Source organism: Hemiscyllium ocellatum, chromosome 22 (assembly GCF_020745735.1).
Source record: "Hemiscyllium ocellatum isolate sHemOce1 chromosome 22, sHemOce1.pat.X.cur, whole genome shotgun sequence".
Lineage (NCBI taxonomy): Eukaryota > Metazoa > Chordata > Chondrichthyes > Orectolobiformes > Hemiscylliidae > Hemiscyllium > Hemiscyllium ocellatum.
Genome location: NC_083422.1, coordinates 32,860,585 through 32,887,478, shown reverse-complemented (window position 1 = coordinate 32,887,478; position 26,894 = coordinate 32,860,585). Strand labels below are relative to the sequence as shown.

The 26,894-nt window shown below is 38.4% G+C and overlaps 1 protein-coding gene across 1 annotated transcript in view; it reads right to left on the bottom strand.

Moving 5' to 3' along the window:
- The window catches only part of LOC132826145 (inactive carboxypeptidase-like protein X2), a 189,809-nt gene that overhangs the window by 33,443 nt on the left and 129,472 nt on the right, over positions 1-26,894 (bottom strand). The window contains exons 9-13 of the mRNA XM_060841791.1: positions 18,486-18,609; positions 14,959-15,155; positions 14,652-14,831; positions 3,152-3,160; positions 1,732-2,029 (exon numbers count right to left, since the gene is read on the bottom strand). Of these exons, the coding sequence (XP_060697774.1) occupies positions 1,732-2,029; positions 3,152-3,160; positions 14,652-14,831; positions 14,959-15,155; positions 18,486-18,609 (808 nt within the window). The remainder of the gene's footprint in view (positions 1-1,731; positions 2,030-3,151; positions 3,161-14,651; positions 14,832-14,958; positions 15,156-18,485; positions 18,610-26,894) is intronic.

The following is a 26,894-nucleotide window of genomic DNA, read 5'->3' as shown; positions in this document are numbered from 1 at the left end:
GCACAGAAATAATTTAAATTATTGGAGCACGCATATGTCAGACATGCGAACAGTCTAAACAACCCACACAGCAACACTAACAATGTATCTTGTTGTGTGGATATATTCTGAATTAAAGTGCTAATATGTAACTGTAACTGTAGGCATTTCAGTTAAATACACCATGTCTTGGACACTTAGATATTTCCACTGTCTGTCAAAAATATTGGAAATCAAGCTCTGTGGGTTCTTATTTCAATCTACTAAGGACAAACTAGAAAAGTGGTAAGAAATCCCAGCCCCTGCAAAATTCACATTTTTAATAAAAATGTTTCAAAGCAGAAGTATTTAAAATGAACAATAATATAAATTCTGTTCAAAGATTTGTTTGAGACTCTGCTGACATTTCACTTCTCTGCTGAATATTTAAATTTCCTATACTGTTTTGATTAACAGCTTGCGGGAAGTGATTCATTTCGTATTAGCTGTGGTAACAGATTTTTTTTGTCGTTTACAGCATATTCATTAAGGTCACTGTCACAAAGCTTACTATCAATTTTTTTTTGAAAAAAAATTGAATTATCTATGTTAATTATTGTCATCTGATGCACTGTTTTCATAGATTCTCTCATATACGCGTTTTTTGTACTGCATGAAACACTAATGTGATTTTTGTTTCCCCATCAGCCTAAATAAATATTTAGTAAAGGTTTAGTTTGATTGAGACCATTTTTACTTTGCTGGATTCTGTCATATTCCACTGCCCACAAGATGCATGCAGACATAAACAGTTTAACAGAGAGTGAAGATTCATCAGTTCTAAAGGGTCAAACCAATCTCAAACATTAATTCTGTTTTTCTCTCTGCAGTTGCTGCCAGACCTGCTGAGGTCCTCCAGTGTTATGTTTTTATTTCACATTTCCAGTATCTGCCTTATATTACATTATGGGGAGGATTAATCTATTTTTGAGCTTTTATAGGTACAGGAGCTGATAACTAATAATGGAACAGATCAGTCAAAATGAAGACTCCAAGGGCAATTAATTTCAAGTCTAACCTCCAATATTATTTCTTATTTCTGTAGGCCTCAAAAACAGGATGTTGCACTATAGTAATCTTTAAATAACAGAAAATGTTTATGAGGGTGAGACAAAGCATTTGGGGAATGAGTGGGTATTATAATGTCTTTGAGAGAAAGGGGAAAGAAAGCAAGGCATAATGGTCAGGGAACAAATTTGAGAAGATGGAGCAAATAACTGCTTATCAGGTGAGAAATGGTCTACAATTATTTGTAGCTCAACCTGAGCTGTAAATCTTCTCAAAACTTGCTAATTATTTTAGCCTTCCATGATTCTATGCAAACTCATAGATACATGGCACATTTAAATTTTTTACAATAGTCCACAAAGTATTGCTGCTCACACACAGCATGTTACTGTGACTGCCTGTGAATGTTTAAGGCATAATTGTAGGAATCACCATCCAATTTCTGAATGCAATCAGATTAAATTCCTCTGCTATTTTTGGACAGGCAACAAGCCATTTAAGCTGACAAACGCTTCTGGTAAAACAACAACAAAAAAATTGACATGGATGAAATTTGCACAACACTAATGGTAATCTGTAACCTTCAGAAATAGAAAGTTGCACGAAAGCCAACTTAGGTCTGAATTAGAAAAGCATATAGCTGTAGGCTAATTGTTAATTACTATTTCTTTGCTCATTACATTCATGCACATGTTTCACACTTACTTCCTGCTACTGTGTGCCATGATGCCCCATTTATAGTTCCATCTTCTTTAGCAAAATCATCTGTGTGGCATACTCTTCTATTTGCATCTGTCATGAGACGGTGAGTGGAAGCATAAGAAAAAGCCAGCCACCGGAAAACATGATCATCTGGCGTGGCAGAGTATTCATGGACTTTTGTGCTAAACCGTGTCATGTCGAACGGATATGTCACAACCAATTCTCCACCTTGTAAATTTCCACCCAAAACAAATGGAATTTTTTCCATCCAGGCAATTACTGCACGTGTCTCAGCAGCTACCTGTAAAATCAATTATTTTCAATCAGAATTTAGTCAAATACTTTATGCAGAATAAGAAAGATGTGCAGCTCTCATTAACTCCTGATATCCTGAATATATATTCTTACAAATACTTGATACATACTCCAAGGATTTGGATAAGCTAAATTGTCATTAAACTCCACACATATCCATGCCCTTCTCCCTCAAAACCTACAATAAAAACAAATGTTAATGCCTTGCTCGAGACTGATATCATGCATAAATCATTGGTTTTCTTTTTGGGAATAGCTGGATAGGCAGAGCTTGCTTACACAGGAGTTTAAGAGCCTGAGGGGTGATTTGATTGAATTGTACAAGATCCTGAATGCTCTTGACAACATGGATGTAGGAAGGACGTTTCCTTTCATGGGTGAGTCCAGAACTAGGGACACTGTTTTAAAATTAGGGATTTCCTTTTTAGGACACTGATAAAGATTTTTTTCTCTCAGAGACTTTGAAATTCTGTCTTCGAAGGTGTTGGAGGTGAGTTTATTGAATACATTTTAGGGCAAGGGAGGACAGGTTTTTGTTAGGCAAGGGAATTGAAGGTTATTAGGGAGATGGAAATGTGGGGTGGGGTTTGAGAAGATTTGCAGATCAGATTGAGGTTCTGGATGTAAATTTGCTCGCTGAGCTGGAAGGTTTGTTTTCAGGTGTTTCGTCACCATACTAGGTAACAGTGAGCCTTGGTGAAACCTGGGAATGTGGAATTTGAAACACAAACAAATCAGCTGTGATCTTATTTAATGTTCAAGCAGGCCTGAAGGGCCAAAGGCTTACTTCTGCTCTTTTCTAATGAGTCCATATGGCACTACATGAAGAGAAAGACTAATATGTCTGTCTAGCTGTTCTTCATTGATACTCTGTCGATGCAAAACCAAAACAAAACTATAGTTTTCTAATTGTAACGATAGTAATTGTAATGATAATGTAAATGTGCTTCTGAGGTAAGCTGTGATGTGCCTGTGACTTCAGTAGCCTGTGTTAGTACTTTTCTGGGAGATTGGAACCTCTATTGCATGGAGTATTGCTGTTTTGTACTCTTTCCATCATATACCGTCTGCTAATAAGCATTGTATAAAAGTAATTCAGACGTCTGACCTGTGCTTGCTATGAAGACCCACAGAACACACACTGGAAGACTGATTAATCACAAAATATATTTGAAGACTTGTCCAATTCTGATATAAGCCATTTTCAACCAAAACAAAGTATGGTTAAAAACAAAACAGCAGTTCCTCACAAAATTGTATATGCAGGTTAAATAAATGTAAAGCCTTCTGTGTCACTGTCTCAGAGTTGTAGGTTGACTCGTAATGACTTTGGTAGTCAAACTTTGAAATGTAAAACATTAATTAACTCTCTATAGAAGAAACTTTGAGATTTAGTGCACTCCAACTCTGACAATCAACGTTGCTGCTTGCAGTATCATTATACCCGATGGGGGTAGTTGAGCCCAATAATAAGATCACCACTAATCCTGGTAGAATTGGGAACTGCGTATGAATTGAAGGATGGGGGATTCAGTTCACTTTGATATTTATTTCTTGTCAAAACTCTACAAGTATAGTGGTCTGTTATTGAAAGGTTCTTTGTGACTCATCTTTCATATTCTGATAGCTCACAATCGAGGAGGAGTCAAAAAAGTGGGGGAATAGAGGAGGTCCAAATACAAGTTTACAGATGCTGAACTTCACATCACTCTTCAAGAAGCCCACAGTGGAGAGGTTGCCTGCTGGACTTACAGGAAAGGATGCCCTGAAATCACATGAAGGAAAGAACAGAGGCACAGACTTCTCTCCCCATCAGCGTAGTCCACAATAGGTTTTTAAGACATAGCTACCTCAGCTCCAAATGCCTCAAATTACAGTAGTTGCAGCTGCCTTACATGGCATTGGCCTATCTGAGAAACCTATCTGCAGTATGAGGATGAGAAATACAAACCTAGTGGAAGCAATAATAAGCAGCAGCTTGGAAAATGCACTGTAAAATATATATCACATTGCATTTTTAGTTAGATTGACTATCTGATGATAGAATTTTAAAAATGACCTCTGGTAGGTGTGAAATTGAATTGTTAACAGTAGTGGTCAAAAAGGCAAATATACACACAGTTTTAGAAATAAGGTTTTACAGCATAGAAAAAGGTCCTTCAGCCCATCATGTTCTTCTCTGTCATCAAGCACCTACTTACTTTAGTCCCAGTTTTCAGCATTTAACCTTGTATGGGATGACATTTCTCATGTTCATCCAAACACACTTTTGTGTGATGATTCTCTCCTCAAAAATCTTTCAGGCAGTGAGTTCCACAAACTTCCTATCACCTGGGTGAAGATATTCTTCTTTCAATTCCCTCTAAAACTCCTGACTCTTTACGTAAATGTTTGCTCCCTTGGTTATTGGTTGCTTTACTAAACAGAAAGACTTTTTTCCTAGCTTGCCTCTCATAATTTTGGACATCTTGATCAGATCCCTCTGTCGGCTTTTCTGCTCGAAGGGAAATGACCCCCACTTATCTCAACTCTCGTCATAGCTCCAGTCCAGGCAATATCCTCATCAATTTCTTCTGCATCCTCTTCAAGGCAATCATCTAGACCCTATAATGTGATGATCAGAACCGCGTACAGTACTAGCTATCATCTTATAAATGTAAAGTCACCATTGTCTTTCTAAATCAGATAGGGCAGCTCTCCAATTAGAGGAAGACAACTGGTGGTAGTTTTTACCTGAGGGTCATCATGCCTCAAGCAGCAGGAGAGATTGAGGAGAAGAGTCCTTCATGATAACCTCAGCTGGTGTGGGAACTGAATCCGCATTGTTAGCATCACTCTGCATCTCAAACTAGTCATCCAACCAACTCAGCTACCTGGTTCCCCACTAATTTAGATTACTTACGGTATGGAAACAGGCCCTTTGGCCCAACAAGTCCACACCGACCCGCCGAAGCGAAACCCACCCATACCCCTACATATTACCCCTTACCTAACACTACGGGCAATTTAGCATGGCCAATTCACCTGACCCGCACATCTTTGGACTGTGGGAGGAAACCGGAGGAAACCCACGCAGACACGGGGAGAACGTGCAAACTCCACACAGTCAGTCGCCTGAGTCGGGAATTGAACCCGGGTCTCAGGTGCTGTGAGGCAGCAGTGTTAACCACTGTGCCACCGTGCCACCTACCACTTATAACTGTAACTTATACTTATACTTATACTTTTACTTATAGTTATACACCACTTATAACTATAACCACCAATTGTAACTTATACAATTCCATCATAAACACTACTCTTGTACCTAATGTCTTTAATGCTGAAAGCAAGTATCTCATTTGCCTTCTTAACTGTCCTAGCCATGTATCCTCTTGTCCTGTTGCTTTCAAGGATCTGTGGACTTTTTAAAATTCATTTTTATTAATTTATTGCTCATCCCTAATTGTCCAGAGGGCAGTTAAGAGTCAACCACATTGCTGTTGATCTGGAGTCACATGTACACACTTGGTTGGAGTCTCTATCTATCCTAAGGCCCTGCCATACATTGTGACCTCCTTTGCCTTGATAGCCCTCTCATAATGCCTCACACTTTTCCTCATTAAATTCCATCTGCTACTATTCTGGTCATCTGACCAGCCTAACTACATCACCCTGTAGTCTAAGGAGATATGGAATATACAGGGAACATTTTGAATTAACCAAATTCAGAGAAAAGTAGTTAATTTGTTCTTCTGTTATTGACCTCCCTATTATTTTGGAATTGTGACCAGCGGAGGGAATAGAAGCAAACACAATGTGAGAGAACTGCTTCTCAGCAGACTGCAGAGTCTCTCCAGCTCGACTGATATCGGAAAACCTTACCCTCATGTCCTTTAGTTCTGTGATTTTGCTGGATGCTTGGTGTAGCATTTGTCCCTTTACTGTGCCATCCCCTTTTCATTGTTCCTATCCATTTGCTATATGTAGAGGTTTCCACTGAGAGCCCGTGCTATCCACATTGCTCCTGATGTTTTGTGCAACTGTTTGGGTTCTGTCTAAAACCTGCAAATTATCATTTTGGCAATGTAACACTGAAGAGGAATAATTGGCTTAAGAATCCATACAAGGTAGCTGGCATTTAAAATGGAAAAATTCATTGCTGCAAATAGAAAACTTGTCCAAGGTTTGGTTGAGCACAATATTAAAAACATTGCAAATGCTATAATTCACGCAGAGTAAAGTTACAGTAAATGGATCATTCACTCAAATGGATTTAGACATCTATAACTAGAAACTAAATGGTATTTATTGGTCAGAATTTCATTTATTTGGGGAATTCTTGCCATTTTATTATTTGTTCTAACAATATGAAGGCAAGTGAGCCTACATTTTAATTGTGCACTGAGGTCAATTATGTTGCCTCAGTTGTCAATAAAATAATTAAAGAATATAGAAAATGAATTATTTTATAAATATATTTGCAAGGCTGGCATTGGCATGCACACTTGTGGATATTCACTGCTGACCCATCTGTTTTACATTTATTTACACTTGCTACTGAACTCATTTAACTCGACTCATTTCAGACTGATGAATAATTTTCAGGTCAACCTGCTGAGTATGTCTTGAATGTGAAAGAAAATTGATTGAATGTAACTCGAAATCTAATAGGAGAAATGCCTTAAGTTTGGCTCAAAGTATAGCATGTAGTTAAACTGTGAACTAGGAAAGAGTTTTTCTGAATTAAACCAAGAATGTTTATTCAAACAAAACAGTAATAGGAGCTGTCAGAACTATAGGCCCAAAATGGATTTTAAGTTGCTAAATACAGATGTCCTTCTGATCTGAATCAGTGTTAGCTTGCTTTCTTAGTAAAAACATGAGAAAGCAGGATATAAATATATGTATGGACATTACTAGGCAGCAATCCTTCATAAATTTTTAAATCACCGTGGATACCAACAGAGAGACTTCAATACACCATTCTAATTGGTCAATAAAATTGAAGCTTATTTAAGAAAAAAAGTTATATTTGTGTTTTTTTTCTTTCATTATTGCCCTTTGTTCTTAGTTTAGCTTGAATTGTTTGAGTAGCTTTAGCAATAGGAAGTTTAGGAATTCCATCTCTTGTTTTATTTTATTATATGGGAAACACTGTCTGGCCAACATTGGTTGCCCATTCCAAATTGCCTGTGGTAGAGAGCTGCCTTCTTAAACAACTATAATGCCTTTGGTGTAGATAGACCCACAATGCCATTAAGCAAAGAGTTTCAGGATTTTGATCCAATGACACTGAAGGAATGGTGATCTACCTCCAAGTCAGGTTGGGGAGTGGCTTAGAGGGGAAGTCACTCACAGTGGCATTCCCATATCTTTGCTGTCTTTATCCTTTGAAGAATAGTGGTTATGCATTGGAAAGCACTGTCTAAGGGACCTTGGTGAACTTCTACAGTTCATCTTGAAGATATTACACTCCTCTGCTACTGAGCATCAGTACTGGAGGGATTGGATGCTTGTGGATATGGTACCAAACAAACAGGGCACTTCGTCCTGATGGTGCCAAGCCTCTGGAATGTTGTTGGATCTGCACTCAGCCAGACAAATGTAGAGTAATCCAATGCTCTCCTGAATTGTGCACTGTAGATGGTTGGCAGGCTTTGAGGAGATGGGAGGTAAGTTACTTGCTGACCTGCTCTAGAAGTCAAAGTTCAAGGTCAATGGTGACCCCGGGTGATGGCAGTGGGAGATTCAGTGATGTATATGTCATTGAATTTCAAGGGCAATGGTTAGATTTTCTTTTAATGGAGATGGTCACCCCCTGCACTTGTGTGGCACAAATGTCATTTGCTACTTGTCAGTGTAAATTTGGTAATTGCCCAGGTCTTGCTGCATTTGGACATGTATAGCTTCAATCAAAAGTAGTACTGAACATTGTGCATTCATCAGCAGAAATCCTCACTTCTGACCTTATAAGGGAAGAAAGGTCATTGATGAAGCAGCTGAAGATGGTTGTGCATGGCACACTACTCTGAGGAACTCTTGCAGAGAAGTACCGGAGCTGGGATGACTAACCTCCAATAACCACAACCACCTGCCTATGTGATAGGTATGACCCTAACAATTGGAAGTATGTCCCCAATTCCCAATGAAGACTGTATGGAATATGCAGAAGGCTGTGGAAATTTAGAGGAGAGAAATTATAACAGAAAGGGAAAGGTTGCAGAAGTTTGCGATGAAGTTTATCACTTAGGACATATAATTCAGGGAAGGCAAGATACAATCCAGCATCAGGTAACTCAGCATCAGTTAGCAGTGCCAGTCTATAACTCACACAACAGCTCAGACTTCAGGAGGAACAAGAGGGCTAGGAGTTCCCAATTACTCCAATCACTCAGAGGTCTGTACCATGCTTGAAAAAGAAAGAGGAGCCAGTTCATGATTGCCAGCTCATCAAAATGAGGTGGTACAAATTCTCAAATGGGTAGTAAACAAAATCATAGAGACTGCATTGCATTCAATGACTTACTAATTTTTCAGATACTTAAGAATTTTAAACCAAAACTAATCTCAGCAAATTATTTCAGACTCAGACACTGGTCTCAACTATGAATTTAGAAACGATGAGCAGTGAATGCTGCATTCCTATACTTGGCTGCCCTTGTCATCTGTGCAGTTTATTTTACAGTTTACCCCAACAAAATATGCAAACTCACTTTTAAGTGCTCATGACTATGCTAATGTTAATTAATAATTTGCTAGTTCATAACCTTTCTACCTTCTTTAATAGTAGGCCTAGTTGATTCACAAACGAGGGTGTGCAGAGCCTGATGAGCGGTTGGTAGTGTAAATACTAATACAATTCAAATTGTGACATGCCAACTTTGAACATAATTAAATTGTAGGCATTGGCATTGTGGTAAACCTAAGATGATTCTTGGATGAGGCGTCAACATGAAGGAGTTAAGAATCTGAGTAGTGCTACTGATGAATATTTTGGCTGTGTATCAATCCAAGAGTTTTTATTATTCTCAAATATATAAACTTCTTCCATAAAGGCCACAGCCAGAATGATCCTGCCCAGAAACAGCAATAACTTTGCTTTAATTATCTGTTTTCTTTACTGTGACATCAAAATCCCAACTTGCTCATTTTATCTTATGCCTCCTAAATAATATTTTCCGAGAATCTCTTCAGGGTGGAAGCAGGCCATTCAGCCCACACTGACCTTCCCATGGTTGGTCTACTTAGACTGCACAGCCCTGTACACTATGGCCGATCCATCTACTCTATACATCTTTGGAAGGAAGCCCATGCACTCACACAGAGAATGTGCAAACTCCACATAGACAGTTGCCGAGGCTGGAATTGAACGTGGGTCTCTTTGGTGCTGTGAGGCAGCAGTGTTAACTATTGAGCCACTGCGCTGTCCAAGGGGCAGCTACCTTGAATAATCTGTTGTACTGACTTGTTTTTTTGAACTTTACACTTGTGTTCATGGCATTTTAAAGGAACAAATATCATTATTTCAAGCATCTGATAGTCAGCAAGGTTCTCCTGCATTCTGCACCCTTCAAAGCTGGTTCAGTTCCAGATCTTGTCAGACAATCACCACCGGCTTCTTTCAATAGGAAAGGTGTTTGGATTGACCCATTTTGCCATGCTGTTTGCAATCTGCCTACACTTTAATGAATGGACAAAAACGCCTCCTTACCTCCCTCCCACTCCCAGCTGTTTCACATTTTAAAGTTCCTGTGACAGATTGTGTTATAGAGTCATTTGGATTCCCTGTTAATCCTCAGATTCCAGGTTTGTGATTCACTATCTTCATCATTGTGCTTGTTACTTGTCATCAAAATGTACTGATTAACCCCAATTTTCCCTTTTCTTTATTCACTCATGTGTGTGTGTGTGTGTGTGTGTCACTGACTGGGCGTTGCCCGGGAGAAGGTGCTGGGGAGCTGCCTTCTTGAACCGCTACAGTCCATGTGCTGTAGGGATAGCCTTACCATGCTATTAGGGAGGGTGTTCCAGGATTTGACCCCAAAGCGACTGAAGAAACAACAACATATTTCTACATCAGGATGGTGAGTGACCTGGAGGAGAACTTGCAGATTCCTATATGCTTTAACTTTGCTAACCAACCCGCTGAGGGGACTTCTACCAAAGCCTTTGGAAAATTCAAGTATACTATGCACATCAATTCCTTTTTATCAATTTTGTTTGTACTATCAAAAACTCCAACAAGTTCATGAAGCATGGACGGGTTGGACCGAAGGGTCTGTTTCCATGCTGTACATCTCTATGACTCTATGACTCATTACTTTTGATTCATAAATCCAAGCTGACTCTGCCCAATAATGTTACATGGAAATGACTTTGTCCCTGTAACCAATATTTTAATGGGATGCCGTCTTCAAGCAAGTTGATCATTGTCAATTGGAAAACATTTGAATGGGTGTAAGGTATCCAAAAGAGTTTTCTTTCCCTGTAGAGATTGTAATTATGTAATCTCAAGATTTATTTCGAGCTGTGGTGTATAGTCATTCCTACTGCCTCCTAAAGGGGTCTGGCCAAGATCTATCTTCTGTTATTGTCTTAATTTTGTACCCTTTTTGCCTAACTGCTCCATCAAGAAGACTACAGTTGACCTAAAGAAATATATGCACTGCAGTCTACTAAGAACTAATGCTGAGGAGACCTTTAAGTACAGATTTTCTGATGAGTGACAATACTTTCTTTTTCAGGAAAGAATGGAGCTCTGCAATTCTGAGAGAAGAGTCCACTCTAGTCTAGCTGAGAAATGCAGGGTCATACTTCCTTTCTGTCTGTTTTTCCATTGTACAGAACTGTCAAGGGAAGGCTAACCAGACTCTCTTTTCACAGCAGTCAGCTGCTGTATTCTGACAGTCATTCTGATACTGAAAGTCAAACCATAAGTCATTGTGAAGGTAGGATGCGAGGTGTTAGGGGAACAGGGCACCAGGTAAATAAGAAGCCAAGCAGGTATATTGCCAGGTAAGTAGGATGCCAGGTGGATAGCATGCCAATTTGAGATGGTGCCAGCTGGGGTAGGGGAAAAGTGCCAGTGTGCAAGAAGGCAGGGATGTTTTCAGGGTCAATTCAAAGGGCAGTCTGTGGCAAATCTAGGCCATATGTAGGGTGAAAAGAAAACTAGAAGCCGTTTCAATCTTAGGGAATTGTGGTTGCTATATATGGAGACAGTTTCCTTGTCGTAATCCAGTTTTATCTTATACTAGGATTATGCCATTGAATCTGTGGTAGTTGGGGCACAGACAGTAATGACTACCCAATAATAATTATCTTCAAAGGGTTCTATGCCCGATTTGCCAGTTTTGTGGCATGAAATTGAGTTTGCCTACTGGCAACAAGTGGTCAGTCAGTCTGTCTGTCTATCTATCTAATTCTGTCTTTAAAAAATTAGAGATTCTGCATTCACTTCCTTTTGAGGAAGGCAATTTCAAAGAATCCTCAGAGCAAATTGTTTCCTCATCTCTGTTATAAATAGGTGAGCACTTATCTTGAAACTATGATTCCAAGTTATAGATTTGTCTACAAGAAGAAACATCCTTTCAACATCCACCCATTCATGTCTCCTCAGGATTTTCTATGCTGTAGACCACCATGACTCTTAACATCCTTCTGTAAGTACAGCAAGCTGTACACAGAACACCAGATGCAGTCTCAGCAATGCCCTGTATAATTGAACAATAACCTTCCTAATCTTGAATTCAACTCCTCTTGCAACAAAACATTCTATTCATTTCCCTGATTATTTGCTGATAGCTTGTACGTATAGATGAGCATCACATTGACAATGAGAAGAAATATCCATATTACTAAATTTTCTTTCTTTGGTTACTTTCCTAAAGATGTATCACTGGGTTAAAATAGCATTTGTTAGCAATACTATGGCACTACAATTTCTATGAGGTGGTAAATTGAGTGCCCTAAGTTAAAAAACTTATAATTAGATTAGTTCATTTGTCATGGTTTTGAACAACCTTGGATGATTACACATGAACACTGAGCACTGAAAAGCTGCTCTACATCCAGTCAGATAAAGCCTGCACTAAAGGAAAATTTGTTCAACCAAGCTTACCGATCATAGATTCAGAAAACTACATCTGTTCATAAAACATGTGTGTCATAGACTCTGTTCAGTTTGTCAAAAACATGACTTTGTGAACATACTGCACAGATATATGCAGACTGAAATGCAAGTGCTGCAGCATCACCCTTTTCACCAGAGGGCAGATTCTACAGCACCAGCAATGACATAAAAACAACTGTTGTTTACAAGTTTCAACCACGACTTTCGTTTCTGGCTTCCCAACTTCTGCCGATGTATGTGGAAAGCCAATTCAAACGTGTTATGTGTAAACCACTGAATTGATTGTATGGGCTTGGTGTTTAGTCATTCCCACCCAGCGTAAATAGTAGCATGTGCCACAGCAATTTCTACGTTTCCCTGACAACAGTGTTTTCTGCAAGAGTAGAAGCAAAGCATCAGTCCTTTGAGTGATTCTCAAGTTCTTCAGGTTAAGTGTTTAATACAACAGCCAGATTTCAGTGGAATCGCCCTGATGAGTGGGAATGCAATGGTGAGTTGCAGTGCTGTTGTAGAAAATAAATATTTAATGAGTACTTTGCATTGGTATTCACCGAGGAGAGGGACATGACAGATGTTGAAGTTAGGGACAGATATTTGATTTCTTTAGGTCAAGTTGCCATAAGGAGGGAGGAAGTGTTGGGTATTCTGAAAGGCATTAAGGTCGGCAAGTCCCCAGGTCCGGATGAGATCTATCCCAGTTTATAGAGGGAAGCGAGAGAGGAAGTAGCTGGGCCTTAACAGATATCTTTGCAGCATCCTTGAACACAGGTGAGGTCCTGGAAGGCTGGAGAATAGTTAATGTTATCTCCTTGTTCAAGAAAGGTAGCAGGGATAATCCAGGTAATTATAGACTGATGAGCCTGACGTCAATGGTAGGGTAGCTGCTGCAGAAGACACTGAGGGATAGAATTTATTTACATTTGGAAGAAGATGGCTTATCAATAATGTGCAGGGGAGGTAATGAATTACCACCTTAATAGAATTCTTTGAGGAAATAACAAAGTTGATTGATGAGGGAAGGGCTGTAGATGTCATATACATGGACTTCAGTAAGGCGTTTGATAAGCTTCCCCATGGTTGGCTTATAGAGAAAGTGAAATCACATGTGGTCCTGGGTGTACTTGCTAGATGGATAAAGAACTGGTAGGGCAGCAGAAGACAAAAAGTACTGGTGGAAGGGAGTTTCTCAAAATAGAAAACTGTGACCAAAATAGAGAATGCTTCCCTCTGTAAACTGGGATAGATCTCACCTGGACCTGGTCACAGGGATTCATGTTGGGACCACTGTTGTTTGTGATGTATATAAATGATCTGGAGAAAGGTGTATATGGTCTGATTATCAAGTTTTCAGATGACACTAAGATTTGTGGACTAGCAGATAGTGAAGGGGACTGCCAAAGAATACAGCAGAATATAGATAAGTTGGAGAATTGGGCCGAGAAATGGCAGATGGAGTTCAATCCGGGCAAATGTGAGGTGAGGTATTTTGGAAGATCCAATTCAAGAGCAAACTCTACAGTAAATGGAAAATCCTTGGGGAAAATTGATGTACAGAGAAATCTGGGTGTTCCGGTCCATTGTCTGAAAGTGGCAACGCATGTCGATAGAGTGGCTAAGAAAGCAAATGGCAGGTGTTCCTTCAATGGACCGAGTATTGAGTACAAGAGTTGGCAGATAATGCTACAGTTGCATAGGACTTTGGTTTGGCCACATTTGGAATACTTCGTATAGTTCAGGTCACCACATTACCAAAAGGATGTGGATGCTTTGGAGAGGGTCAGAGGAGGTTCACTATGATTTTGCCTAGTATGGAGGGTGCTAACTATAAAGAGAGGTTGAGTAGATTAGCATTATTTTCATTAGAAAGATGGGGGTTGGGGAGGAACCTGATTGAGGTCTACAAAATCATGAGAGGTATAGACAGGCTGCATAGCAAAAAGCTTTTTCCTAGATTCGGTAACTCAATTACTCGGGATCATGAGTTCAAGGTGAGAGGGGAAAAGTTTAAGGAAGATATGCATGGAAAGTTCTTTACGTAGAGGGTGGTGGGTGCCTGGAACGCATTTCCAGTGGAGGCTGGCATGATAGCATAATTTAAGATGTATCTAAACAGATACATGAATGGGCAAGGAGCAGAGAGATACAGATCCTTAAAAAATAGGTGACAGGTTTAGATAGAGAATCTGGATCTACACAGGCTTGGAGGGCCGAAGGGCCTGTTCCTATGCTGTAATTTTCTTTGTTCTTTGTTCTTTGAGTATGCCTTTAGGATGAGGTACCTGAAGTAACTTTTATAACAGCTGGTGTGATTAACATGAAAAATCTTTTCAAAACAAATATTTTTACCTAGTTAATTTTGCTTAAACTCTATTTAGCTGCCATTCTGTCCATCTTCTGGCTATGAAGCTGATCTCCAATAATTTATCTTACAATTTGTTATTGGAAACATCATATCCAAACAATCATTCTATATGTGCATAGATCCACCACTTACAGTGGCGTTGTCAGATAAGTACCACTCAGGAATGGGTAGGTGATGGTTATTCACATTCTTGTATCCTCTTCGGCGTTCCTCTCCTTCCCAAAGAACAGAATTGAGGTCAGGAAAATTGTGCATGATATCAACGCCATCATGAGTCCAACGGCCCAAAGACCAGCCTACTAATTCGGAACCCTAAAATTCAACACAAGAGAGTCATCACATTCTGGACAGAATGGGGACCAGAGGTGAATTTGTAAAGTTCAGTTCACATAAGTATAAAAAGGGAGCAACAACTCCTGCAAGTTTAATGAAAAGTTACCACTTCATAAGCTTTTTCATATCCATCAGGATTAACAGAAGGCAAGAAATGGATTCTAGTCTCCTCAACAAGATGCTTGATTCGTGGATTCCCTGCCAAATACTCTTGGCACATGAACTGCATCAATAAGAGGAGCAGCTCACGTCCAAGAACTTCATTGCCGTGAGCTCCTGATGAGTAATGGAACTCCGGTTCACCTAGTTTGGACAAACAGAAGCAAGAATTACTTCAAGCAGAACTAAAAGTAAATTGCTTATCCCAAATATTTTAAATTTATTTTCTTTGGTACATTCGTCATTGGGCTATTATATGCAGTTAACATTTAAGCTGGAAAAGTCATAAGTTACACAATTCTATTCCCTGGGTGGTTAGTTTCTTGGACTCCAACTAAGGGTAACTGGCTATTGTAGGGAGCAATGTCTAGTATGTTTGCCACTTTTAGGAAATTACTTTTGGAAAGAAAACGTCAATATTTCATATAATATTCTGCTTGCTTCAAGTTGCTTGCTTTATGTTAGGGGTTTCAACATTGTTTGCTTTCAGGTGAAAGCTTCTTTTATTTGATCAATACTCCAATCATTTTTACCATTCATGAATGAGATCACAAGATCAATTTGGATTGAAAGGAGCTTTCATTCCAGTAATTCTCACCTTTCTAAAATACCTCCCTATAACATTTCAACAAACAGTAATCAGTGAATTTCAAACCATGTGAAGCTGTACCTCTTTATTTCAACTCATAGAATTCAACTCCATTTATTTGGAAACATTAAGTTATTGATTTATTGACCACTCTAAACTGGAGCCGTACAAATATTGGGGAATTTATTTTGGACAAACTTTTCAAAGTTTAAAAGAAGTTGGATCCTGAGTAATTGCTGTTTTGTCAATTCCATTAGCGATGGATGCTGGTGCCTTTTGGCAACTCAAAATTGCAGTTCTCCGGTTTGGGAATTGAGAGGGAATTTCTCCCGCTCCATTTTAATGGATTTTCTTTCTGGTTTCTATCAGGTGGATTGTGTTAAATTGATCCTATTGTTTGTAATTTAATATATTTTGTAAAAAGCAAGTAAATCTTATATATCATTACTCAGAAAATTATACAACATGTATATTTAATGGCCGGAGTGTTTGTATTGTGCAGTCTATTTTCATTATGAAATGATCTCTTGCAAAGTCTTGATTTCTGTTCAGTAGAGTATCCAGAGTTATACTGCTTGTTTAAATCTCTTCAAAATGAGTGTAATCTTATGATCAGTTGCAGTTCAGTGTACTAGACTTATTTTTCTGAGTTATACTCTGTTGAATTGGTTAGTAAGTTTGCAAATGATACTAAAATTGGAGGTGTAGTGGACAAAGAGGTTACCTCAGGGATCTTGACCAGATGGACCAATGGGCAAATGAAATGGAATGGCAGATGGAGTTTAATTCAGATAAATATGCAGTGCTGCATTTTGGAAAGGCAAATCAGGACATGACTTATACACTTAATGGTAAGGTCCTAGGGAGTATTGCTGAACAAACACACCTTAGAGTGCAGGTTCATAGCTCCTTAAGGTTGAGCTTCAAATCGATAGGATAGTGAACAAGGCATTTGGTATATTTGCCTTTATTGGTCAGTGCATTGAGTACAGGAGTTGGGAGGTCATATTGTGACTTACAGGATATTGGTTCGGCCATTTTTGGAGTATTGCATGCAATTCTGGTTTACCTCCTACAGGAAAGATTCGTGAAACTTGAACAGGGGGTTCAGGAAAGATTCACAAAAGGGTTGCCAAGGTTGGAGGGTTTCAGCTTTAGGGAGAGGCTGAATAGGCTGGGGCTATTTTCCCTGGAGCGTCGGGGGCTGAGGGGTGACCTTATACCTTATAGACGTTTGTAACATTATGAGGGCATGGATAGGATAAACTGGCAATGTCTTTTCCCTGGGGTGGGTGAGTCCAAAACTAGAGGGAGTAGGTTTAGGGTGAGAGGGGAAAGATACAAAAGGGACCTAAGGGGCAACATTTTCATGCATGTAGTGCTTATATAGAATGAGCTGCCAATGAAGTGGTGGAAGCTGTTACAATTACAACATTTGAAAGGCATCTGGATAGGTATATGAATAGGAAGGGTTTAGAGGGATATGAGCTAAATTCTGGCAAATGGGAAATATTTATACAGGATATCAGTTTGGCATGGACGAGTTGATCAAGGGGTCTGTTTTTGTACTGTATACGTCTATGACTGTCTGACTCTAATACCTATTTTTCCAGAACTGAGCTCAGGAAAACAGCAATTGTACAATTGACCCTCCAGAAGTTAGCCCATTTTAATTATTTCTAATCAATCTGTTTGGACATATTGTGACATTCTTCCAGGCAGTTGGGACTTGATTCAGACCTTTTGAGCCAGAGGTAGGGACACTACCCAGAGTCACAAGTCCATTATAAGCTGACAGGACTTTTTGTTATTTCCAAGGAAAAACAGAGTTGGCTTCACCCAGTGAAGTGGACAATCACATGCTAATAAGGCAGAAGGAGGCATTCTGAGCCCTATGTTTGTAATATTGACTGGGCTATTGAGTGTGAAAATGTACAATGAAACAAGTGACAATCTGTCTCGTTGCTTCAGGTCTTTTAGTTGTGGGCCTCAAAAGGAGTACCTTTAAAAATGAGTAAGGAAAATGTTTCATGGTTTCAATGCAGCCAGTGAGACTATAAGTGTTCCTCCTCATTCAGCAGCACACTGCCATCCACTCTTCATCTACCTCTTGCCTTTGGTCCTACTTGCAGGACCATTCTGCAAGTTAACGTGGCATTAGAATTCGTCAGATCTCAATTGGTAAGCTGCACTGGGATGAATTCGTTAAAAGTTCACTAGTTCAGTGCCTATTCTATTCAGATGTTCAGATTGTGCTGCTTATTTCAAATTGATGTGGAGGTACCGGTGGACTGGGGTGAAAAAGTTAAAAAATCACATGCCACCAGATTATAGTCCAACAGGTTTATTTGGAAGTACTACTCTTTGGAGCGCTGCTCTTCATCAGGTCGCTAGTGGGGCAGGATCGTAAGACATAGAATTTCAGGTTGGGTTCAGGTACGATAGTTCTTCACTTAGGGCTGTCTCTCCTTTGGTGTCCCCTACTGAAAGAACAATTATCATAATTATTGACTGGTGATAAACAAAACCTAGTGAGATTATTGGGAACCAATGGCAAGCAGTATCAGGAATGGGGGTCTGACTGCTGACATTTCAGAGTTGGCCTCATTTATGAAACAGTGAAAAATCCTAGTTTCAGTCCAGAAACTACCCACGGTACGTACTTCAATATTTTTTAAAAGTTTGTTTCATGAGCATAGTTTTTAGATGGATTCTTCAGTTTATCTCAGGTATTTCATTAGAAGACTATATGTTTATGGGTGAATGTAAATTGTTGCAAAGAAATTTTTTATCTTAGAAAATTAATGAGATTCTTACAGAAAAATGAGATGAAGAAGAAAAATGAGAAGAAGGATAGTCTGCGATTTTATAGATAGATATCTTACCAACTTCATGCACTCCTGGATTATCAGAGATCTCGATTGCGTACAATTTCATTCCTTGATAGCTTTTGCCAATGTTATATATCCTAGTGATGTTTGGACACTGTTCATTTACTATCTTCATCAACTGTTCAACAAAATGTACAATTCAGTGAGAATTGAATAGTTGTGGCTAAAAACATCACAATGATTTTTTAAACACACTAATTGACATTTTTACCATCATTCTTAAAGATGTCACATATAGCTCATTTCAATTATATCCACTCTAAATATACCTTGACACATCCAGGACCGGTATCATATAAAACATTCAGAAGTTCAGGCAACTGAGTGCGAAACAATGATAAGGCATTAGTAAATCATCAGTCAACTACGGTTGCATTAAATGAATAAATTGGCTTGTTCCTTATTTTATATCTGTATCAGGGCGTGATTTTAGAAATCAATGATGCACATTTGTGTCATATGTTGAGCTGTAATCTTGTGAAAAAAGCTCAATAAGTTGATGAAGTAACAATGTGATATGTAAACCATGCTGGTGTGAAAATTTTAAACCCAGCACATTCACTTTTTATATAAACCTTCTTGGGATAAGTGAACAGAGGAATTAATAAAACATATGGGACCTTAGACTCTTACTTACCAAAGCCAGAATGCTAAGCCATACTCAAATGAAACATCGATCCCCTCCCAGCTAGAATATTGTGGCCAATTTGGAACACCCATCTTAAGCCAAAACGTAAAGGCTTTGGCAGAGGTACACAGCCATTTATGGTAATATTTCCAGGGATGAGGAATCACAATTACCTGGAAAAACTGGAGAACTAAGAGTTATTCTCCTGAGAGCAGAATAATGTTAAGAGAAGATTTGATAGAGATGTTTAAGAGAGTAAAGAGTGGATAGAATGAACAAAAAGACAAACTATTTCCAATGGTTTAAGTGTCAATAACCAGAGAGCACAGGATTAAACCACTTGGCAAAAGAATCACAGACAGCATGAAGAAATATCTTATGCAATATATGGTTAGGATTTGATATTCATAACTTGACTGCCTCCAGTCAACAGTAGCCTTCAAAAGGGAATTGGTAAACTACTTAATGGAGGAAAATCTGCAGCAATGTGGTGAAAGCAGAAGGCATGCCGCTAACTAATTATTCTTCAAAATAACTGTTCTGTAGTCTATCCCGAATTCCATAATTGTGTAGGTATTTGACATGATTATGATTGATTTGAAGTTTTCTCAGTTAAATGTATTTGCTTTCATTTTTATTGCTGAATTGGAATTCTTTTCCCTAACTATGCCAAAGATTTTTGATTAGGATTGAAAATATACACACACACACACTCCAAGTCAAAATTGAAAAGTGGAACTTGCTGATGCTAGACGGCATCAGCATGGTGGGCGGCATGGTGGCACAGTGGTTAACACTGCTGCCTCACAGCGCCTGAGACCCGGGTTCAATTCCCGCCTCAGGCGACTGACTGTGTGGAGTTTGCACATTCTCCCCATGTCTGCGTGGGTGTGCTCTGGTTTCCTCCCACAGTCCAAAGATGTGCAGGTTAGGTGAATTGGCCATGCCCGTAGTGTTAGGTGAAGGGGTAAGTGTAGAGGTATGGGTGGGTGGTGGATCGGTGTGGACTTGTTGGGCAGAAGGGCCTGTTTCCACACTGTAAGTAATCTAGACTTTGAACATTCTCATTTCAAATTACTGTTCTTTCTGTTGTCTGAGTTTTGGTTACATAACTCACTGACCAGGTAGGGTTTGACTCATTTAAGAGCTGGACTGTTATTTGATGGGAGCAGGCTTGGGTCTTATTGCACTGATTTCAAATTTGCAATGCATTGATGACCACATATTGTTATTCTACGGCCTTTGGATAGTTTGGAAAGGTCTTGACTGTGCACACTATTCGTCTGAGGTCAGGTTTGTTATTGCAATCCCTGTAGAAACTTTGAATTCCCTTCATCCCTTTGTTTCTTCACGAGCTGATTTTGGTAACTCAAAAAAACACCTGTCACATTTGAGGTGTGTGACTACTAGAGGAAGTCTGCTGACATGCCAGGACTATTCCAACAGATAAGAGTTAAATATTTTAACAAACTTCAGATGCCACTATAAAGTGCTGAACTGTAATGAAGCTGTGTATCAAAGCAGTGACTCACCATAGGGCTCCATTTGATAAGATAAGTTTGCCATTACATTGACCAGCATTGTTTTTGTAGCAAGGTCATTCAAATATTTTTGAATTGAATTAGGGATTTCAAACAGTGTGAAAATGGAACAAGTGTAGTTATACATTCAAAATTGAAGAAACACGGAGTCCCTAGCATGATAATCTCAATGGATTTACTTGCATAGAGTCCTTAAACTGAAGGATAAAACTTGTAGCAACTTTCACTTAGAGAAAATAAAAGCAGCCACCTGCTCCAAGACAAGATTGGGTATCGCTTAAAAACACCATCTGGCTTTCAGTTTCAATACAGTCAATTGTTCATGTGATGTAAAGGGTTAATGTGAATGCCAGTAAGATAGTCAACATCATCATGAGAAGTGATGTAAGATCATATGAATTCATGACTAGAGGAAGATCGTTCTCTCTACAAGCCTCAGGTGAACATTTGTTCTATAAATAGATGTGTTGAATAAAAGGTGATGTTTACCAATAGACTAAGCCTCCTGCAATCTTTATCAACCCACTCCCACACATAATCAAACTAGAACAATATAATAACAGATTTTATATTTCTTGGTCATGATTTTGATAGCTGAGCCTATTATGAATGCTTGGTTGAGTTACAAATTTAAATTTTCCACATATCTCTGCACGGTTTTTGTCTGAAGTTCATTTGGCATCTATATTAGGTTGTTAAATCATCTTCTGCTGTTGATGTTGTAAATGAACAGATTGATCATTTGAGCACATTTATTGTTTCTGAATGGTGTTTCTGAATAACCTTTATTTTCCAGTACGTGGTGCATTTGAGTGCCAACTTCATTAAATTATTGGAAATTTTTCAAGCCCATTTCAATGACAACCTGATGTCTACACATCATAGAAAGTTGGTGTGGCGGATACATCGGGGTTATGAGGGGACGTAAAGAGTTGCAGAGATGTATGATGAGGATGGGGGTGGGTGGATAGTGAGGTATAAATCAACAGAGCTAGATTTCTGTCCCCAACAACAAGTTGGGTCTTCTAACCAGGATACCTTTGTACCCATACTGCATTGTTGCTTGCAAAACCCAAACCCTTCCCTGCTCACATCTCTCAGAAACAATGATGTTAAAGTGGAAATGCCAGTGTTATTTGAAGAAAGAAGCCCTAAAACTAAAATACTCAAAAAAAATTATGCAGGGCAGGCAACATAAAATAAGAACTATCTGTAAAATTTTCTTGTTTACATACACACTAGTACAGATGACATTGAAGCCTAGAATTTGCAGATGGTGTACTAATTTAGTTATTATGTAAATTTCTAAGTATGGTTGGTGGATTTAAAAATCCTGTAGTTTTCAACTGATAAGTTTAACAGAGGGTTATATCTTCCATACCATAGGCCAGCCAATGTAAGGGTAATAACATTTGACTTCTTAATTAATTGGAAAACATCACAAAAAGCAGACCACCGGCAGCTCAGCAGCTTTCTAGTGAACTCCTGCAGCCAGATACCATGCTTACTCATGTATAGCATTTAACTAGCATGGTGGCTATGAAGTAAACTTCAGCCTATGCCAGTCTAAAACAAAATACAAGGACTAATTGACAGGAGCATACTAATTTTTTTTAGATTAGATTACTTACAGTGTGGAAACAGGCCCTTCAGCCCAACAAGTCCACACCGACCCGCCGAAGCGCAACTCACCCATACCCCTACATTTACCCCTTACCTAACACTACGGGCAATTTAGCATGGCCAATTCACCTGACCCGCACACCTTTGGACTGTGGGACGAAACCGGAGCACCCGGAGGAAACCCACGCAGACACGGGGAGAATGTGCAAACTCCACACAGTCTGTCGCCTGAGTCGGGAATTGAACCCGGGTCTCAGGCGCTGTGAGGCAGCAGTGCTAACCACTGTGCCACCGTGCCGCCCACTAATTTAATTTAGATTACCGTTATCCACACAGTATACATTAGAGGAAATAATTACAATGTACTTAACTTGAACACGGAGCTCAATATTTATTACTTGTTGGTTGGAATTGTAAGTCACAAGAAGATGTCACATTTCAAATAAGTGAACATAAAACTGTAGAATGAGGTGATTTTTGCAGGGTCACTTAGCAGATTTGGTTTGCTAGGAAATGATTCATTTAGAGCGTTTTGCTAATTTCAAAGTAAGACTTTCCAAATTGGAATAGTTTCCCTCCCATTTTCAATAACCTATATCATATCTGTTTCTCCAGCAGCTAGAATAAGCAAATGTATCTTGTAAAAACTTGTATTTTTTCCAATTTTGTACCTAATCAGATGAAAGAGCTCATTGTCTAAGGAATAATGAGCTGCAGGTTAAACAATGTCATATTTTGCTTCCTAGGGATAAGAGGCTTGATTGTAGAAGCGGGTTTTTGCAATGGACACAAGCCAAAGTACTGCGAGTATGCTCACATCTAAATAGTTACAACAGATAATGAGTCTAATCATTTTATACATGTTACATATTTGAAGTGAAAGCAAGTGAGGTATATGTTTAACACACAATCAGCTGCATATTTTCTGTGGTGATAACTTTAGAGCTCAGATGGATAGAATTCAGACAACAGTATAGATCTGTCAACTCTACAAGCTGTAATAACTGATAGAGAAAATCAAGCAGAAAGAATTTGCATTGTAAAGTCTACGGCCAAGTTCTGTCCCAGTTACTCAAGTTCACCTTCTTTAAACATTTCTCATGCCCAAGAAGTTGAATGGTTACTCAGTATTTTCTGATACAGCAAAGCTTATATAATAAGCTAACATAATAAATTCAATATGGATATTGCAGTACTGAAGAACTCAACAAATATTTCTTATAGCTAGCTATTTTGTCCAAACTTTACACTCACAGGCACATCAGTGTCTGGGCTAACAGCTTTCAGATTACAAAGAACAACACATTTCCTGTAGCTTATCATGTTTCAGGTGATACCTAGTATAAGACAGAGTGTGAGATCTTTATCACCTGATCAAATGAAATTGTAATGATACTGTGGCTTTAAGAGGTGTATTTTGTCCTTTTCTTTTGAAGAGAGGTTTTAAAGGCAGAGGTGTCAAGTTTTCCTGTAGAACTAAATTATTCCAATTCCTTTTATTTTCGTTTTAACTATGGTGGACAGAATAAAGTGTGTTTTTCTGTAAATCTGTTGGTTTGATAGTTAAATTACATCTGGACCCCAACACCTTACATATACTTTTAAAATAATAAAATGGTAGGGTCTAGACTACATTTTGAACATTTTGAGGAGGTTTGGTCTATTCCAAAACATTCTGATATGATGATATGATGAGTATGCCTCTAAAATATATACAGACATGCTGACTGTGAGGCAGAGCATACAGTCGATATAATTAAATCAGTCCACATAATATAGATAGAATTGTAGAAAGTGATTCCAAAGCATTTTAATAATGCTAAAAAATCAAGCAACGAAAGGGTTTACAATAACTCTGTCAGTGTTAAGCTTTGGCTTTAGTCATTGATAGCTTTTAAACTAAAGTCAGACTTCCACCTCTGTATCTAATATTGATGTACATATTGTTACTGGTAGATTGGGCGGAATAACACTAATTGTATTCAAACAGATGTGTCTGAATTGTGCAAGAATCCACAGTAACTAGCTAACAAATAAAGCTGCTCCCTAAAAGCTATTGATGTTCTCCAAAAGATTTCATGGAAAAGGGAGATCATATCTGAGAGAAACATGAAAAGCTATGGTTCCACAGTATCTTGTGCTGTGATTTTACTCAAAGTGTTATAAAAATCTCAGCAATGTTATAATTCTGTTGAAACATACTGGAGTTATTTAATACCTCAAGTCAACACAAACCAACACTAAATGTTACAAAGTGCTCAATTTAACAAAGTAGAAGTTATAGGTTCCTGATGCTTAATGCTTTAATCATATGGTTCTGAACCATACAAAGCACCAAAGCTCCCTATTCAATCCTACTCTCTGTTCAATTAGCCTATCTCAACCTTTCTTTATATCATATGGAGTATTAGCCATTGCCCACTGAGTAGCACTCATGACTCTGATTTGCTTGGCTCCACGTTCAAGTCCTACTCCAGGGTCTGAGAATCAAAATTAAGGCTAATACTCCTCTGCATGGAGCGCTGTCTTTCAGATGAGATGCAAAATCAAGGTCCAAACCCCTGCTTTGATGAATATAAGAGATCCCATAGTACTATTGTGAAGGAGTGGAGGGGTTATTACCAGTAGGCTGGCTAACAGCTACTCTGAAATCGACATCACAAAATTCTGACCATGATTAAGTTGCTGTTTATGGGAGTTTTCTGTGCATCAAATTGTATGTTCTCTGCATTGTAACAATGACGGCATTTCAAATGTACTTGATTATCTGTAAAGCACTTTGAGATGTCCAGTTATTGTGCAAATATATGCTTTGCAATATAAACAAGGTAAAATTCCAAACCTGCTAAGTTATTTTTGTTAATTTGGTCAAGATTGCGACACCATAAATAAACAATTCATGCAAGAACATTTATATTTGAAATGGCCTGTAACCTACTATAGTCTGAGTAATAAAAGTGAAGGAAATATATAAGTGCAGGATCTTTTTAAAAATGGTGTTGCGTTCTTTATTTTTATGCCAGTTTGAAGGCAGAGGTATGAACACATCAAGACAACCTTCTGTTAGGTCGTGGGCTTAGCTAAAAACATCAACAGTTTCAGTATGTACAATTGGTCATGGGGGATGAGTTTGAATGCTTTCCTCTCCTGTGTGCCCAAGTGACTCAGGACATATAATCTCTACCCATGGTCTATATAGGAAGTATCTGGAATACTTTCTCTCCTTTGGGTGCCACGTTTATGAAAGTTCCAGTCCATCTGTGGTCCTTGAAGCCCTCTTACTTCTTACTTTAAGCATTTGTTCAGTAGATTGTTCCTGGGTCCATGCTGCCTCCTCTTCAAGAGGTGCTCGCTGCCTTTCAATAGTATTGGAGATGTCTGATTATCACACTCATCCCAAACCCCCGCCAGAAAGGTATGCAGCAAGTGTATAATGTGGTGGCATTGGCTGTATTCCTGGATTAACATTAGCAGACAACACATTTATTGCATGATATCTGTGGCAATATTATCTGGCATTGCTTTGTTACACTCATTGGGTGTCAATTTTCTAAGCACAATCCAATTTCTAAACTATTAACTATAGATGAGAACCATGAAATGATAATAGACTTTATATTTTGTCTGTAGTCACCGGTGTACAATGAGTCAAAATGTTTAATTTCAACAATTTTATTCCAATATGCTCCTTAAGATGACACATTAAACAATGTTCTTATTGCCAACTTTGTAAATAGATCTGCACTTCAAAAAGCAATGCATCATTGAGTTACCATGAATCTTTTCAGCTTGGATTGTGTTGCATTGAACTACAGAAGGAATTGGCACAGGGATGATCGTAAAGCTTATCTGATATGATATAACATGATGTTAATCATTTGAAAGGTTAGCCAAAACAATAAGCTTGCATTAAAATGGATCCAAAGAGCACCAAATTGCTGCTAAGAGTAAAAACGATCCAAGACACATTAAGTCTTAAGAAACAAGCTAATTATACAGAAAATGGTAATGGATGCTGTCACAAATTGAGTAATGTGTACTTTAATCACCATTTATCATTAGTTGAAATATAATGAGCAATGGCATATAATAATCGTCAGAATGCAGTCTATGTCATTAGGTTTTTAAAGATTTGGATGAATCGCTTTTTACATTAATATACACTAAATGTAATAATGAATTGATTCATATTACTTCAGTATTTGAAGTAAATTAATTGTTAAATTGGACTGTAAAGGCAGAGGATTAAAGAGACAGTCCTTTATTTAGTATTATTTCCCTCACCTTATTTACTGAGTTTGAAATAAGTTATAGCTTATTTCAAATGTAAATCTTCTTAAAAGAATTCTGTATTCACAGTGTAGCAATCAGTATAAAAACTAGCAAAAGTAGCTTAACAGGTTTGGAATTATACTTAACCCCAAAAAAAGATACTAACAGTCATCGGTTCCACAGTACGTAATACTTTCAGGTTGGCTTCATTAATCTGTTACTTTGAACTAATATGCAATTTTAATATGTAAACAATGTTCCTTACTTTTACCTTTCATTGGGGATTAATAAATGTGCATTAGAACGAGCAAAATTTACAAATAGCACTCATTATGTGGT